We start from the raw sequence: 19275 nt of genomic DNA, 5'->3' as shown, positions 1-19275 counted from the left end.
CATCTACTGGTCATCCTGCCATCTGGGGGAGGGGGTGGGGGGTAAGAGGTGAAAAATTGGAACAAGAGGTTTGGCAATTGTTAATGCTGTAAAGTTACCCATGCATATAACCTGTAAATTAAAGGCTATTAAATAAATTAATTAATTAAAAAAAAAAGAAAGAAAGTTGTAGATAAAAAAAAATCCTCTTCCTTAGTAAGTTTATCCCATTTCAACATTTTTTAAAATTAGTATTCAATAAATATTTTTAATATTACCACATTTTTTCCTCTGTATCTTTCTAGTCCTCCCTTCTAAAGAGCCATCTTTCAAAATAAATAGCATTTTAAAGAAAAAAAGTCTCAGAAGGGGAAAAAACATCATAACTAATCAATAAACTGGGGGAAAGGTTAAAATATGTGCAATATTTGTGGACCCTCTAGCTCTACAAAGGGATGGAATTTGAGATATATTTTGATATATCTTCTCTTTATTCACTGACATCATAAAATTTTATTTAATTTACTACAAAAATAAACAGCAAAATATATCAGTCATGCATCAAAGCTTTTTTATAGTAGGAAAATAAGATATCTTAAAATCATGGAAGGAAGGAATGAAGATAAAACATAGTCATAGATCTTAAGGATAATAGATTTAGAGATAGAAAGGACCTTAAAGATTATCTATCTGCTCTTCTTCCTCCCCCTCACTTATTTTACAGATGATGAAACAGACCTAGAGAGTTGAAAGGATTTTTAAAAATTATGTGGATAGCAAGCAACAGAACTATAATTTGAACCCAAATCTAGCACTTAAGTTTTAAGCATAAGTTATTAGATTTAAAAAATTCTGTATGTATTAAAGTAGCCAATTTGGTCACGGCTTATTCCAAATGGTTCAAAAAAAAGACATGAGTGAAAGAAAGGAGGAGGAAATGCAGGAGGAAGAGAGAAGCTTTCAATGGTTTATGCTGCCATAATTGTCCAAGTTTCTGTAAGTTTGAAAGCAGTGAAAGAAATGAACACAAAAGATGGCACTGAGATCCATTATATTTTAATTCATATTTTCACATGGTTACTCTAGCCTAGGTCCTAAATGTGAGATTTGGGAAGTTAACAAGTTGTCAGAAATTATTAAATTAATTTTCCTAAATTCTTTTTCTGGAAAAACAAAGAAAATTCATCTTCTATTCAGACTCATTGCTCTGTATTCAATTTCTATGGGGAACAAATAAGCTTCTCTTTGAGAATGCTGCATGTATGATTGAAACCATCAAGAAGCGAGTAAATACAGATCACCACTCATACCCCCAAAACACACATTGTATTGCCACTTAACATGGAAGCTGATGGATCTATTTCCTTATAATTAGTTGAAGAAAGACTTCCTCATCCCATTTTGTGCAATATTATACTAATTTGTTTTCCTAAATAAATTTACTGATCTAGAAATTGAGACAGCATCTCACTAATAACAATAAAAACAATAGCATGTGCTGAGGAAAAAGGAGAAATTTTCTTGCAAATTTTCCATGTTCATGAGAAATGGAAAAGAATTATTTGAACCTAAATTCTCCTAATTTTTTGGTTTTTCTACTACTATAAAACCAACTTTTATTTTTTTTACTTAAAATTTTAAAAATATTTTTTCTCAATTACATGTAAGAAAAAAATGTACATACTTCTTAAGATTTAGAGTTCTAAATTTTCTATCTACTTCTCTTCTTCCTCATTGAGAAAGCAAGCAATTTGATATAGATTATCCATATGGCGTTATGCATAACATATTTCCATATTAGCCAGGGTGTGAAAGAAAACACAGACTAAAAAAAGAAAAAATCCTAAGAAAAATAAAGTAAAAAAAATTGCTTCAATCTGCATTCAGCCTCCAAATATTTATCTTTTAAAATCTAGCCATCCATATTTAATCAGTGTGTTTCTTCATCAACCTTATTATAATATCATATTATTGCTCTTGATATTTTAAAAGCAATTTTGAGGGTGTGAGAGTGGATTGTTACTGAAATAATGATTCTTCTTTTTTTTTTTTTTTTTTTTGAAACATGTTCCTTTCTTTGTTCTTTTAGTTCCTGTCCAAGGTCAAATTCTTTATTATTAAACTTACCTTAAACTTTCCATCAGAAGAGAAAATGCTAACCCATTTATTATCATAATCTGCAATGATTATATCCCCACAAGGATGAACAGCTACCCCTGTTGGTCGCTGTAGTTGGCCAGGAGACCGTCCTCTTATGCCAAAACGACTTTTGAATTGGCCATCATTGGAAAATATCTGTTAAAAAAAAAGAAATAAGAAGTAGCACGAGAATTACTTGAAAGCGACACAAGAAAGACCATCTGTTACAATGAATACATTCAATTACACAGAAGAGGAACATGTTTCTATCCCTTGAGAAACATCCTGTTAACTAATTATCTAAGCTAATTTCTTACACACAGACCATATTGCCTAAGTGTTTTAGATCCTTAAATAATAAATATTGGAATCATATGCCTTCTCTCAAAAAGATCGTTTCAATTTTTAATTCCATTTTCTATATGACCCAGTGGATAAAACATTGTTGTTGTTTGTTATTCATTCTGGAAGAGGACCATAACATCAGGGGGGATGCCATGATGTGTAAGTGGGTTGTATTTAAGTGAGGATGGGCTCTGAAAAATCACCAGGATCATTTTCTCCTTCAAAGCCATCTGGGTCCAGTGGCGAGAGATAGATCAGGATGATTGGAGATGGTCATGAATGGAATAGAGCATTACACATGGAATTAGAAAGCTCCGAGTTCCTATCTAGCCTCAGCCAGTTATGCAATGTATGACTCTGGGCAAGTCACTTAAATCATAAAATGAAGATTAATAATAATAGCACCTAATTTTCAAGGCTGGTTGTGAGGATTAAGTGAGATAATATTAGGTAAAGCACTTTGCAAATCTTAAAAGGACCATATGAATGATAGCTGTTATTGTTAATTTTCAAATCATACCTGCACACATTGATTGTTGCTGTCTGCAATTAATATCTTTCCTGTTGTAGATGCAGCTACCCCCTGAAGATTTGTAAATTCTCCTTTATTTCTTCCTTTGGTACCTGAAAACAATCACAAAATAGTAGATGTTAAAAAACTACATAATTAGGTCTCTAAGTTCCCAAAAAGAAAATAATTAGGTTTCTTTCCATAGATGGTCTTTGTTTACTTCATAATGATTTTTGTTTCTTACCAACCTTTGATAATTAATAATTTTATTCTGTCCCCAACAACAGAATAAAATAAATCTAAGTCACATATAACAACACTTTTCTAAAAAAAAGAAAAAAAAAACGTTTAATACAATTAGATGGTTTAGGATCAAGTCTGCATTGTAATTCTTGATCTAGAATTGGAAGAAATGTCAAAAGTCATCCAGTCCAATTCTCTTTTGCTACAAATGAGTAAAGTGACATCAACTTGATCATGGTCACATAAGCTATAAACATCAGAAGTAGAATTTGAAAGATGACAAAAATAGGGAAAAGGTCCTACATGTGCAAAACAGGTTTGTAGCAACCCATTTTGTAGTGGCAAGGAATTGAAAGTTGAATGAATGCTCATCAGTCAGAGAAAGGCTAAATAAATTATGGTATATGAACATCATGGAATATTATTATTATATAAGAAACAAACAGCAGGATGATTTGAGAAAGTCCTGGAGAGACTTACATGAACTGATGCTGAGTGAAGTGAATAGAACCGGGAGAACATTATATACAGCAACAGCAAGATCATACAATGATCGATTCTGATGGACATGGCTCTTCTCAACAATGAGGTGACTCAAGCCAATTTCTTTTTTATTATTATTATTATTATAGTAACTTTTTATTGACAGAATCCATGCCAGGGTAATTTTTTTAAAACATTATCCCTTGCACTCACTTCTGTTCCGATTTTTCCCTCCCACCCTCCACCCCCTCCCCTAGATGGCAAGCAGTCCTATATATGTTGAATATGTCCTAGTATATCCTAGATACAAAGTATGTGTGCAGATCCAAACAGTTTTCTTGTTGCACAGGGAGAATTGGATTCAGAAGGTAGAAATAACCCGGGAAGAAAAACAAAAATGCAAACAGTTTACATTCATTTCCCAGTGTTTTTCTTTGGGTGTAGCTGCTTCTGTCCATCATTGATCAATTGAAACTGAATTAGGTCTCTTTGTCAAAGAAATCCACTTCCATCAGATTACATCTTCATACAGTATCGTTGTTGACGTATATAATGATCTCTTGGTTCTGCTCATTTCACTTAGCATCGGTTCATGTAAGTCTCTCCAAGCCTCTCTGTATTCATCTTGTTGGTCATTTCTTACAGAACAATAATATTCCATAACATTCATATACCACAATTTACCCAACCATTCTCCAATTGATGGGCATCCACTCAGTTTCCAGCTTCTAGCCACTACAAACAGGGCTGCCACAAACATTTTGGCACATACTGGTTCCTTTCCCTTCTTTAGTATCTCCTTGGGGTATAAGCCCAGTAGAAACACTGCTGGATCAAAGGGTATGCATAGTTTGATAACTTTTTGGGCATAATTCCAGATTGCTCTTCAGAATGGTTGGATTCGTTCACAGCTCCACCAACAATGTATCAGTGTTCTAGTTTTCCCGCATCCCCTCCAACAATCATCATTATTTTTTCCTGTCATCTTAGCCAATCTGACAGGTGTGTAGTGGTATCTCAGAGTTGTCTTAATTTGCATTTCTCTGATTAATAATGATTTGGAACACTCTTTCATATGAGTGGTAATGATTTCAATTTCATCATCTGAAAATTGTCTGTTGATATCCTTTGACCATTTATCAATTGGAGAATGGCTGACTCAAGCCAATTTCAATAGACTTGTGATGGAAAGAGCCATCTGTATCCAGCAAGAGGACTACAAGGACTAAATGTGGATCACAACATAATATTTTCACCTTTTGTTGTTGTTGTTGCTTTCTTCTTTTTTTTTCCCCCCTCTCATTTTTTTTTCTTTTTTGATTTGATTTTTCTTGCGGAGCATGACAAATGTGGAAATATGTTTAGAAGAATTTGCACATTTAACCTATATCATATTGCGTCTAAGGGAGGGGAGCAGGCAGAGAAGGAGGAAAATTTGGAATACAAGATTTTACAAGGGTAATGTTGAAAACTATCTTTGCACGTATTTGGAAAAATAAAATATCTTTAAAAAAAAAAAAGTAGAATTTGATTCCTTGTCTTGTAACAGTTATTTCTCTGGATTCTACTACTGGGATGTTCTTCCATCCCAGTCCTGGCAATTTGTTTGTTTTCCTGCCTTGGTGGTCTTCCCTTTACCTTATTCTGCATTAGCATTATCCTGTTATTCTTTCACTCTTTGACAGAAGAAGCCAGGTAGAGCAGGGAAAAGAGTATTGGGTATAGAGTTGAGAAGACCTAAGTTCAAATGTGACCATGTGGGCAAGTTGTTTAACTTCTGTCTGCCCTAGTTTTCTCCATTACAAAACAGTATCTATCTTCCAGTGTTGGGTCAAATGGAACCTTGCAAATAATTCTAAATGGCATTTAATAAAATCTCATTTCCTTCCTTCCTACCTTCCTTCCTTCCTTCCTTCCTTCCTTCTTTCTTTCCTTCCCTCCTTCTTTCCTCATGGTAGAATTTACACACTACCATGATTTAACAGGATTTAGTTCCACAAATATTTCAACAAAAATCCAATTATCAATATTTTTGTACATGCATATATTATGTCTATGTGTATGTGAGAACCAGAGGATCACTCTTAGTGTGGGAATTTCCTTCACCCATGCTGATTGCAGTTCATTTGTGACTAAGTCCTAGAAAGTTGCCTAAAGTATAAAGGGTTTAAATAATTTGTTCGGCATCACACAGCTGATAAATATCAAGGACGCATTTGAATCAAGGTGGGTTTTGTTTTGTGTATTTTTTTTACCCCATAATCTGCTCTCTATCCATTGCACCATGCTGTCTGTTTGAGGAAAAGGGCATTTTTGGAGGGTTGTAAGAAAATCCGACTGGCATCCACAAATGTTGGTTCTGCTTGAATGTAAGAGGATAACACTTCTTCTCTTTTCCTGCCTTTTAGGAATTAGATTGTTCTCTATGGTGTAGGTTTCACTTTACAAGATTCTAAATTCACAATGACTTTTTTTTTTTTTCCATTTACTGGTGAGGTACAGAAACCAAGAGCTATTTTATAACCAAAAAAATCCTATTTCCCATCTGAAGAACACAAAGCAATCAGTCAATATCAATTTCTTGATCTTCACTGACCTCTTAGTGATGGATAAGTGGAAGTATTTTTCCCCATTTAGCAGAGAGAGAAGCTGGGCTGTTAGCAGTACTTAGGAGAAAAACAGGACACCTGACTTGAACTCTATTTATCAAAATGTGAGGCTACAGAAAGTAAAAGATGAAAGCCCCAGATGGACTTTTTTTGAAGTAAAATTTTTTATGAGCATTATTTCTAAAGGAATGACAGTTATCCACATAGTGCATTTTCTTCCTACATACATAAATGCTACTCTGACAATGTCCATTCCAAGTTAATAAGCAAAGTATAAGGGAATTTTTTCCACCAAAGGACTCCTCCAAAGACTACCAGAAAACAAAATGAGGCAAGGAGAAAAAAATGTCAAGGAGTCTTAAAGGAGAGTAGATGTTTGCTGTATTTCAGAAATATTTAGAACTCATTTTAATTGAATTGGGAGACAGCATGATGTTGTTGTTATTCAGTTTAGTCAAGTCCAATTCTTCTTGGGTTTTCTTGGCAAAGTTATTGGAGTGGTTAGTTATTTCCTTCTTTAGCTCATTTGACAGATGAGGAAACTGAGGCAAAAGAGGGTTAAAGAGTTGCCCAGAGTCCCATAGTTAGTAAATGTCTGAAGCTGGATTTGAATTGAGGAATTCCTGACTCCAGGCTGGGCGCTCTATCCAATGTTGGGCTAAGAGTCAGAAAGACTTGAATTTAGAAAGACACATATCTGAAGCGTGCTTAATAAATGCCTGATGAGGTTGGTTAAGATGACAGGATAAGATAATGATAAATGTTGGAGGGGAGGTGGGAAAACTGGGACACTAATGCATTGTTAGTGGAATTGTGAACTCATCCAACCATTCTGAAAAACAATATGGAACTATACTCAAAGAGCTATTAAACTGTGCATACCCTTTAAATATATCCATCAGTGTCTCTACTGGGTCTGTATTCCAAAGAGATCAAAAAAAGGACCCACATTATGGCAGCCTTTTTGTAGTGGCAAGGAAGTGAAAAGTGAGAGGATGACCATCAGGTGGGAAATGGCTGAATAAGTTATGGAATATGAATATTACGGAATATTATTGTTCTGTAAGAAACGACCAGCAGGATGATTTCAGAGAGGCCTGGAGAGACTTACATGAACTGATGCTGAGTGAAGTGAGCAGAACCAAGAGAACATTGTACATAGTAACAAGTTTCTATGATGATCAAATTTTTCTCCCTTCCTTTTTTTATTATGGGTTTTTAATACAACTTCTGCAGACAGATTTCAGTAGAAATTTATTGTCTGAAACTGAGGAAAACTGAGGAAACTGAGGAAAACAGGGTCACAGAGCTAACAAAAAGAAATAGACCAGGCAGGGACATTTCTATGGGATTCCCATAATAGGTAGCTATTGTGTCAGGTCACATTTGAATTCAGATCTACCCTGACACCCTGATTATAAAATGAGGAAGTTGCTGATAGAAAGATTGTTATTATCTGGATCTTAAATCAACAAACCATCAACAACCTTAATTAATTTCTGAGATTCTCTCCCCTTTTTGTTTTTAGATCTATGTTCTCGGTTCTGAATAAGTAAGATTAGCATTATTGCCAGTATATTTCATAAATATATTTCAGTTTATTATGAAACTTTATCAGGAAATGTACATCATATATTAATTTTCAATTACATATAGATGTATAACAAAATCACACTGTCATCTTTGAAAATGAATATATCTTTGAGTCAGTATCTTCCTGATGGACAAATAAAAATATTCTCTTTTAACCAAATCAAGATGGGAATAATAGTCTATTGTTGAATTATAATCCAGAGTCATGTCTGTGTTGGATAATGAAAAAAAACTATTGGATTTATAGTGAGAGGGTCTGGATTTTAATTCTTGCTAATACCCACCGACAAACCCATGCAAATTTGAATGTCTACTGAAAAACAGCATATGATGATGTGTGCTGTGGAGATAACTCCTGATTGGCTGAGAGATGGAGGTTAATTGTGTTCTAGTCTCTATTTAGTCTAAGCAAATCTCTGCAACAGCAGTACCAGTAACCAGGATTCAAACTATTACATGTGGAGCATGCCCAAACCATGGGAATAACGAAAATGTATTATATTACCTATCATCTGCGCAACCTTGAGCAAAGCATTTAACCTCTCTGGGTCTCAGTTTCCTCATTTATAAAACGGGCAGACTGAACTAGATGACTTCTGATGTCTACATATGTATATGGATTCTTAAACATTTGGGTTCAAGTCCCAGACCCATTAGTTACTGCATATGTGACCTTAGACAATTTACTTTGAGCTCTCAGTTCCTCAATTATCTCATTTGTAAAATGAAGACCCACAAATGCATTATCTATGCTTCATAGAGTTGAAAGGATTAAATAACATGTGCTAAATTAGAAAGTGCTACATAAATGGAAATGAATGTAGTTAGTTCAGCCTGGAGCTAAAACAAAATAAGATGAATGTTCATAAGAAGAGAATAATTTGTGCTTCTGCTGGTTCTTTAAAAATTTTAGCTAACTCTACAAAATTATAAAAGCTCAGACAAATCATTTTTTGAAATCCTAAATATACACTGAAGCTTATCTGTATTCTATCCTAAAGTTTGTTAATGTGACATGCATTTTCCATAGACTTTATCCAGGAAATCTTTTAAATTTTACTTGATACAAAAGATTTCATCAAAAGACCCCAGTACTGATTTGATAATGCTAAATGTTTTTTGAAGTTGATTTTTAAAGGAGTATGAGAATAATCCCTTTAAAATTATAAAACAATTCTTCCTGAATTATTTTACCTTAATTAAGTTAGCAAGATACCAATTGCTTGCTATGTGCCAGGCAATCTGTTAAGCACTAAAATACAAAGAAAATTTTAAAAAATAGTCTCTATCTTTGAGAGTTTATATTCTTATGGGACAAACATGAAAATAACAAGATATGTGTGGAGTAGATATAATTTCAAAGGGGAAGGCACTAGCAGCCAGGAAACCTGGAGGGGCCTCTCACAGAAAGTGAGATTTGAAATATTTTTTAAAAAATTTAAGTTTAGATGAAGAGGGAAACTAGGTATAGAGGACAGGTAGAGAAAAGACATTGGACTTGGAGTGCAAAGAACAGTGAAGAGGCCAGTGGAGCTGAGGGTACAGAAAGAAGGAAAATTAAGAAAACTGGAGAAGTGAGAGGGACCAGTTATAGTAAGCTTTAAATAACAGAAAACTTTATATCTATCTGGTTCTAGAGATAGGGAAACAATGGAATTGATTGGGGAAGGGGATGAAAGGTAATATGGACAGATCTATAGGAAAATCATATTGGCAACTGAATGGATAATTGGATGGGAAGAGACTTGTATGAGAGAGAACATATTATATCACATTATAATGGGCTACCAAGCAGAGGAACTTATGAGCAGACCTAATGCTCATCAGCTAAGGGTATGTCTCTGTTCTAGCTTGAAGGAGCTGTGTGACCTTGACCAATTTAACTTTTCTAGCTTCATTTATAAAATAATGAGGCTGAATCTCTAAGCTGCTTTCCAATTCTAGCAATTTCTGAATTTATAAATGAATCTAATGACCAATTTAGCTGACTATCGTTACTAAAAATTAACCATATTCCACCTCTGAAGATAAGAGGCAAAAATCCAATCTTCAAACAACTTAGAAAAAACAGACTAGAAAAGTAATAAAAAAAAAATGCCCAAGTTTCTATAAGGATTTGCCATTTAAAAGCATGCTAATATGTTATCTCATTTAATCCTCCAAAGAGACTTGTGATGGATGTCTTATGGCTATTCCTCATTATACAGATGGGAAAACTGAGGCTAAATGAGTTCATATATGAGGTTACATAGCTAGCAAATAACAGAACCAGGCCAAGAACTCAGTTGTCCTCTGGGATTTGCCATGTTCTGGATGCACCCAAGTATTGCCTCGCTTTTGCCTCTGCTCTGAACTGAATGTAACTCAAGCCAGGTCATTGGTGTGAAATTCCCCTCAGCCCTCTCAGAGAGCACAGAATGAGGAGTAAACATTCTCATTGCCAATGAGAAGACTCTTTTGCCAATGACCAGTTTTGAGATGTCAGGATTGTATTCCCACAAATGTAATTTATATCTGAATTCCTGTAAAGTAGGGATTATTTTATTTTTCTCTTTGTATTCTTTGCACTTAGCTCAGTGCTTGACACGTAGTAAATGCTTAATAAATACTTTTTGTTACATCGTATTCAATGTTAAGAAGGGCTCTTCACCTCATCACAGGATATATTTACCTGAGAGTTATTTAAAACATCTGATTTCTATAATTGAGGTAATCACTATTTTGGTTCACTGTTAAGAGTCCCTTAATTTTCGTTTTTCCTATGAATATTTTCAGTCTTCATTTTATTATCTTAAATGAATGAAAAAGTGATTATTAAATACTTATTATGAGCCAGTCACCAAATCTATTCTTGTACCCCATCTCTAAAGGGAAATGGAGCTAAGAAAGGATAGTCCGTTCAAGGGATGAAATTTGGAGCTACATATAGTCTTCCTTAGTTATCAATGAAGCATGACTTTTCATCTGAAGTATGTATATTTGTTTCTCTCTGTGTGTCTGTCTCCCTCTCTCCTTCTGTCTGTCTTTGTCCCTCCCTCTCCCCCTTCTCTCTCTCCCCCCGCTCTGTCTCCCTTTCTCCTTCTCCCTCCCTCTTCTCTCCCTCTCCCCCTCTCTCTTTCTTTTCCTCTCTCTTTTTCTCTCTCCATCTCTCTCTCCCTCCCTCCTTCCCTCCTTCCCTCCTTTCCCACTCACTCTCTATCTCTGTCTTTCTCTCTGTCTCTGTCTCTTTATCTCTCTGCACATGAATGGCAGGGTTGGAAGAACCCACATAAGGCTAGGAACGAGAGCCACAAAAATGACAAAAGAATTTCTTCTTTCTAGGCATTTGAATCTAATCTAAACAACCTGAATGATTCCACAAACTCCATTTTAGACTGAAAGGCAAATGAGTACAAATGCCTATTACTAGGGAAATTTCCATTCAAAAGCCGTTTTTTTGTAGCCAGGATGATAGCATATTAATTACATATTTAAATTGCCTCTAAACTGCACTTTCACAACTTCCCACAGCTTCTGGTTTCTTCTCTTTGTTCAAGGACTTCCTTGAGGAGCTGACAAAATTAGCTTATGGTGTCTAGTCAGCAAACTGGGACACAGGAGAAAAGAATTCCTGACATTTCAAGGCCCTATTATCTTACACAGATGCTCAGATTACTTAACTAAGACATTTCCATTTCAAGGCAGTTTCGGAGATGGTGTTAGATCCCAATCATCATTCATTCATTAAGGCAACATAATTAGGTTTTCAGAGTTGAGAAGGAAGAAAAAATATTAAGTATCTCTTCTTTAGAAAACAAAAGTAGTAAAAAAAAAATTAATTTCAGATAGGAATCAAATCTTCTAAGCTCCCAAAATTTTGTATCAAAGTTGTATCCTAGAAAAGCCAAATACTCCCATTGATGTCATGGAAAGCTTTGGAATAAGCATGATATATTCACTCTACATAGAGTAATGTGACATTTATTTACACAGTTCTTTCTAGTTCATAGGGATTTATACAATCATCTCATCTGTGCCCAAGAACTGCCCTGTGGTGAAAGAAGGGTAAGTACAAGTATCCCCAATTTACAGATTAAGAAACTGAGGATCTGAGAAGTGGAGTAATTTGCCCAAGATTGCACCATTAATAAAAATAAAAAGCGGAGGCTTGAATTTTGATCTTCTTTTGCAAAATCCAGTGCTCTTTCCATGACACTACAAGTCAACACATTTATTAATTGCCTACAATGTACTACTACAGATACAGTGTCCTTGTATAAATCTTTGAGATGCCTATTATTGTGCACAGATTATTAATATATCATCAGCATGAACAAAATGTGATAATCAATTGAGTTCTAAGACAGCGGTGATTAACTGCCAGTGAAATCTGTATCTCTGTATGTTTCTCATTGAAAACAACTGGGTTCTGAACACTGACAAAGGCTTTCCTGCTTGTAACTAATGTGAACAGAGGTTTTCAGTTATCATTCTGGAGGGTCTAGCAGACCTCCCAGGCATGTGTGGGTAGCTAACACACAATTGCAGCTCTTCAGAATTCAGTTCAGAAATATTTTGCATGTGCCTATGTCCCAGTTAATAGCATGCAACAGCGGGGGAGGGGGAGGGGGAGGGGAAGAAGATGAAATCTAGATGTAGAATATAGCTCATGATGCAGTTAAAAAAAAAAAAAAAATCCTACACTCTGCTTAATAAATGCTTGTTGATTGATTGATTGATTGCACATCTCAGCCACCTGTGCACCCAAGCTGCAATTAACTATTCTAGTCCCAACAGCTGCTCTGCCAATGGATTTGTTACATCACCTCCATTATTGAAGAGATCAAACAATTAGTGTCATCACAGCCTTAATGAAGATTTAGCTTTAATCATTAAGGCGCAAGAGTCGATTAACAATGGAAAAAAAAACAACAAATGAAATCATGGAACTTTTAATATTAAATGATCTAGTTCAGCTTCTTTTTTTTTTAACTAAGGAAGTAACAAACTCAGAATGGTTAAATCCAGAGTCATTCAGGCAAAGCCAAGTTCTCTCAAAGAAAACTCCTGTAAATGTCATTAGGAATTTAGGAGTAAACACAGCTTAATTGTGTTTAAAGAGGAAAGAGGAGGAGGAGGAGGAAAAAGAAAAAAAAAAAAAGAAGATAACAAGCTGATTTTCTCTTTCCCTCATCTCTCCAATTTTTATCTTCTATTGTAGAATGTAATTAAATACTTGCTTCTATAAAAGGCATGTCAATTAACTTTCCTATGGCTACTCTACCATGACTTCTCAGACCAAAATATTCTTTGAAAGGAGTATTATACTACTTCTCTATATTTGTTGTCTTCCACTATTCTAATCTAAACACCTTGAGGGCAGGGACTATCTTGCTTTTGTATTTGTAGGACAGTGTTTGGAAAAAGATAACTTTATTTTCAATAGCTCATTCATTCATTCACTCACTCACATGAGTATTGAGTTACAGACCCAGAATTCAGAACTAGATCTTGACTCTAAATCCATCTCTCTTTCAACTCCACCATGATGCCTGAATAATAAAATGTTGCATCAGTAAGCTTCCATGTTTTCCTTACCTACTCGAAAGATTAAATCATCTTCAATGGGATTCTCTTTTCTTTTTCCAGTGCTGTACATACTTGCAGGTCTTTTCACAGCTTTTTGTTTCACATGACCACTTCCTGGAGACTTAACACGCCTCTTGACCCCTTCAGTTGTAGGAGACACATCTGCTGAACGAATCACTTTAAGTTTAAATGGGCTGCCTCGAATATGCTGGTCATAGAGTCTCAGGGACAGAGTAAAATCTCCTTCCTTCTGTACAGTATATAAGAATTCATAAGTACCATTTTTATTATCAAGTATTTCTCCATCGGCCACACTGCCATCAGGAGTACTCAGTTCAGCAGTGATATAAGCATTCCCAGATTTGCACAGCTCTCCATCTTTGTCCTTAGTTGTTATAGTGACGGACATGGGTTGTCCAATCACAGTCTGCCTCAGGCCTTCACCTGTAGCAACCGTCTCAGAGGCCACAGCATTGGTGGTTAAAATAGTCCCCAAGTTGTGAATAGATTTCTTAAGTCCTTCAGTCTCTACAATGAAATCAAGCTGATCATTTTCCCGCGGCTGCAAAGGGAAGTCTTGATCAGCAAGTTCATTGAGCTTCTCGCTCATCTGTTTTTTAACTAGCAAGACTTCCGTTTCAGTGCCATGGTTGAGAGCCTGAGCAGTAAAATTGCTACAGCTTTTGATGTTCTCCTGTCCCTCCAGCAGAGTATCCAGTTGTGATTGAAGGACCTGCAGCAATGTTAAGGCACCCAATTAGTGAAAGAATAATATTTGACCTTACAACTAGAAAAGACATTTCATTATTAGACAGATAAAATGAGATTGGTACAAGTAAGGATAAGGAGAAGAGATGGGAACAGATGGGGTGCTTTGTGATGGTGCTTTTAGCAGACAAGAAGATTCCAAACCTATTCAATGAATGGCTCTTACAATGTATAAATGGTGTTTATTTAACCTATTGAGGGTAAATTTCACTTTAAATGAGAAACTATTCACAGAATCATAAAATCATAGATCTAGAGCTGGAGGAAACCTTAAAGGATATTTACTACAACCCCTTCATCTTACTGATAAGGAAACTGGAGCCTGGAGAAAATAAGTGACTTGTCCAAAGTCCCAAGGGAACGCTTATAAGTAGTAGAGACAAGATTTGAATAGAAAGAAATATTCTAACCTCTTTATACTTAAGTTTTTTCCCCTTAAATTACCTTCCTTTCATACCATCTGTATAAAGGAGATACATAATTCTTTGTGGTTGTCTCTCCGATTTGAATGGGAGATCTTGAGAACAGTTCTATGAGTTTTTAATCTTTCTTTGTACAATCAGTGCCATACACATAATGAATACTTTAACAGATGCTTGTTTTGGTATATTTGAAGTCTCTGAAAATCTTAAGTGCTTCAGAATACTTAAAAGCAAACATTTCTCCTTTTCTCCTTTCCTTGTTCATTGCCTATTTCAAAGGGCACTGGGTTTTGATGTGAATAGGTGGGCACCTCACTATAAAGAACTTGTCAGATAAATAGATCCTCTTATCACCTGAAATATTCACTATTCTAAACCTTTCCTTTCCCCACTGCTGAGATCAAAACAAATAAAAAAAATGAACAAAAAACACTTTTGGGGCTGGAGTTGCCACCTACTTTTAATACTTTTTATTCTTAGTCAAACTAGCACACATACAGATTGCTTATCTGTGTTCAGGATAAAATTATTTGTAGGGAATGGTGTAGGTGTTAGTGAGCAAACAATGAAGATGAAGCAGTCAAGCTTTAGGGCTCTGATTAATGGAATGATTTACAAAGAGCCCAGAGGACTAAGGATGATTCACACTACCCACCTCTTGCCTAAGAGGTGAGGGACTTAAAACTCAGAATGAGACATGTATATTTAAGCAAGACAACTGTGGACATTTGTTTTGTGTATTTACTGTGATTGTTTTGGTTTTACTCATTTATTTTGTAATTGCTCCATTATGAGGAGATAGTGGGAAGGAGAGGTTAAATAAATGTTTATTTATTAAAATAATTTTTAAAAAGATCAGCTATTTGTACAGTAGAGTAACATGTGTGCATACATGTGCCTTTCTCTCTCCCTCCCTCTCTCCGTGTGTGTGTGTGTGTGTGTGTGTTGGGTAGGGAGAATAGAGAAGAATCATTTACTATTAATTGGTGCTTAAGATCCTAGATCTCAGTAGATAGTAGAAGGGGGAAAAAACATCTCTGAGCAACCATCTGAAGAGTTTATGAAGTACAAAAAGTACAGAATGACCTTCAGTACCCATTGGGGAATTTCTCTGTACTTTTGGATCCCAAAAAGGTAAACTCCTGATCCACAGATAGATAGCATGCACTTACTTGAAAAACAAGAAAACAAATCTGATTTTTAAAATTTTTTTGATATGATTAAAAAAAAAAATCAAAGACCTGAGCACTTACTTTGTGTTTAAGGCCATAATTCACCTCCAGCTCCATAAGCAGCACACTCTTGCGCACATTGAGAGTCTTCTGGAGCTCATCAAAGGTGGAATGGATGTCATCTACGATGCTAGCCTTTTGGTTGGTTAACTGATGGATGATTTCAGATATGAAATGAAGTGCAGAGTCTATCTCTGGGAGCCTGGGGAAGAAAATCATCAAAGATTACTCTTTGAGCTCAAAGTTTCTGCCCTTAAAAACAAACTGCTAACATTAGATTGTGAGCTACTTGAAGGCAGAAGCTTTTTTCTGGTCTCTTCTTGTATCTTCAGCCCCTGGAATAGTAGGAACAGTAGACATTTAGTTGTTCCTTGGTAATTGGTTAACATCACTAAACTGTACTGTTGCTAGTTCTCCGAATATGATGCATAATAAGAAAATAATTTCCACATCTTTCAACATGACTGTATATAAAGAGTTTTATAAAGCTCATCAGCTAAAGACATGTGAGTTATGATTTTGAGGAAGTCAGGAAGGAGTGTCAGGGTCTGTGATTTTATTGATTTGGAACCTATTAGTGATGAAACTCATTCTATATCAGTTCTGAGTTCTAAAAGAAAACTATCTGTATATAAAAAACACTATAAAAAATAAATATCTTTAAAAGAGTTAAGAACATTGATCAATTAGATCTGCAATTAGAGGATTCATGATGAAGAATGATTGAGAGGTAATGGACTCAAGATACAGCATCAGACATACAGTTTTGACTTTTACAAAGCACCTTTACATGCTTAAATTCCTTTTATCTTTACCTATAAGGTAAGTACTAAAAATATTATAGTACCCATATTATAGATAAGAAAACTGAGGCAGAGAAAGGTTTAGAGATTTACCCTAAATAGACATAGGCAAAGCAAGACACAGCTTTATTTCATTCTGATGGGCCTAAAGTCCCCAAAGCCAGCAATGGTCAATGGTGGGTGTCAGGCCAGAGCTTAAAAGAGATTGAATCCTGATAAAAATCACTTAATTGCTTTATAAGCACGCCCCTAGATTGTACTTTGTTTTTTTTTTTTTTTTTTTTTACACGAGCTGAATAAGTTGGATAGTCATCCTCCTGTTTATTACACAGCTGGGTCTGAGCACACGGTACAGAATCTGCTTCTGTGTTAAGTAGTCCATAGATGTTTCTATGAACAGTAGTGAAAATGGATGCGAAAACACCAGTTCTTAGAGAGGTAACATGACCCCACTAACCTATTTTAGGTGATAGCCCCACTAAGATGGATGATGAGGTGAAACATCACCCTCATGGCTGTGAATCAGGAAGGAAAAGTGAGACACGTCTCCTTACCTCTTGTTGACAGCATCGAGCTGGACTTGAAGGGAAGCTTTATGCTGTTCAACCACATCTTTGAGTGGGACAGTGGGATGTTCGGCGTGCTCCCCTTCTGTGCACTCTCGACACATGGCAGTCTCACAAGACTGGCAGTAAAATTCCATCACCTAGGAGACACAAGAGTAATTCCACCTCTGACATAAGGACAGATAACAGCATTTTTTCCCTCACTAGAGTGACATATTATAGTTGCCCCAAAACAAAAATAATAAAAATAATTATTAATACGTGGCTTAAGGAACAGAAAGCTGGAGTTAGGAAAACCTGAGTTAAAAAGCCATCTCAACCTTTTACTAGCTAAGTGATCCCAGCCAATTTAATAATCCTCTCTCTGTCTCTGCTTCCTCATCGGTAAAATGGGAATAATGATAGCAAGAATAACCTCATAGGAGGTTTGTTGTAAAATTGAAATGAGATACCACTTTGTAAACTTTAAAGAAATATATAAATATTAGCTATTAGTGTTATAATAGTTGATGTTTTTGCTTTATTTGTTATATATTTTATACCTTTTATATGTGTTATGAAAATTATATAAATATTAGCTATTAGTCTTATAATAGTTGATGTTTTTGCTTTATTTGTTAATATATATTTTATATCTTTTATATAGTGAGTGCTATGCAAATTATTATTTAGAAACTGCTTCAGAGTTCTGTTGTCTTTCAGTGGATTTTGCCTTTATATTATTGCCAACCCTGCAAATTGTTTCTGTAGTTCTTCCTGCTTCAATAATTGATATTACACAGTGTTCTGGGGTTTCAAAGGACTTATGTACATTATATTTTTAATCTTTCATTGGCTCCTAGGAAGTAAACAATAACTTCTATAATGCTTACTATGTGCCAGGCACTGCGCTAAGCACTTTACAAGTATTATCTCATTTGAATTTCCCAACAATCCTAAAAAAGTTAAGCAAACAGCATAAATCTAGCTAATAGAGCAAAAGTCAGTTAAAATGTATGTATGGATCCATCCACACCACATCCTGGGAATCATTTTCCTAAACTAGTCAATCTAGTTAAGATTAGAGATAAGAAATAACCTTAATTAGGTTAAAGGGTTTTTGCTCTTAAGTCCAATTACTACCTGAATCCATTTTCTAGGAACTAAGAACTCTTTTTTAAAATTAAAAGTTTTGGGGGAATTTTTATATCCAGTATTTCTGATAAATATAAACATTTTCCTAAATATATATTTCTAAAATATATAAAAAATTCTAAAATTTCAAATTTATAAGAATACAGGCCATTCCCCAGTTGATAAATGGTCAAAGGATAAGAATAGACAATTTTCAGATGAAGAAGTTAAAGCCATTTCTAGTCATATGAAAAATGCTTTAAATCATTAATGATTAGAGAAATTCAAATTAAGACAATTCTGAGGTATCACTTCACACCTCTCGGATTGGCTAAGATGATAAGAAAAGATAATGATGAATGTTGGAAGGGATGTAGGAAAATTAGGACACTAACACATTATTGGTGTAGTTGTGAAATGATCCAACCATTCTGGAAAGCAATCTGACAATTTCTCATCTTTGAAACATTGCTATTATCTTTGATTACCCTATCCCTTATCACTCATATGTGAGCTACCACCAATTCCAGTCAATTTGACCTCCATGACATTGCTTATATTTATCCATATCTTTTCAGGGTCACCACTTTATTTCATCCCTAGACTACTGCAGTAGTTTGTTACTCACATGAACTAATTTATCTTTCACATTGTTTCATTTTTAAATATAGCCTTTGCAAAGATGTCAAATCTCTTCCCAAAAATCTCTGCTTAATAATATTTGTATTTCCTTGCTTTGCAGCCAAAATCCCATAATCTGGCATCCTTATATTTTCCCAGCCTTATCTAATATTAATCCCCTTCATGCAGCTTATACTCTAGTTAAACTATTTATTACCCTTCAAACATAACCTTCATTTTCTTGCCTCAAATGTCAGTGCCTTTGCTCACACTGCTCCCT

At 35.1% G+C, this 19275-nt stretch overlaps 1 protein-coding gene across 9 annotated transcripts in view; it reads right to left on the bottom strand.

Annotated features, from left to right (window-relative positions):
- The window catches only part of TRIM2 (tripartite motif containing 2), a 121949-nt gene that overhangs the window by 17542 nt on the left and 85132 nt on the right, over positions 1-19275 (bottom strand). For all 9 annotated transcript variants that reach the window (XM_031941969.1, XM_031941967.1, XM_031941972.1 and 6 more), the window contains exons 4-8: positions 17250-17401; positions 15914-16094; positions 13480-14203; positions 2984-3087; positions 2107-2274 (exon numbers count right to left, since the gene is read on the bottom strand). In XM_031941969.1, coding sequence (XP_031797829.1) covers positions 2107-2274; positions 2984-3087; positions 13480-14203; positions 15914-16094; positions 17250-17401 — 1329 coding nt within the window. The remainder of the gene's footprint in view (positions 1-2106; positions 2275-2983; positions 3088-13479; positions 14204-15913; positions 16095-17249; positions 17402-19275) is intronic.

The sequence above is a fragment of the Sarcophilus harrisii genome, chromosome 6, assembly GCF_902635505.1.
Source record: "Sarcophilus harrisii chromosome 6, mSarHar1.11, whole genome shotgun sequence".
NCBI classification, from domain to species: domain Eukaryota; kingdom Metazoa; phylum Chordata; class Mammalia; order Dasyuromorphia; family Dasyuridae; genus Sarcophilus; species Sarcophilus harrisii.
The sequence above is the reverse complement of the archived record's forward strand: the minus strand, read 5'-3'. Positions and strand labels throughout refer to the sequence as shown.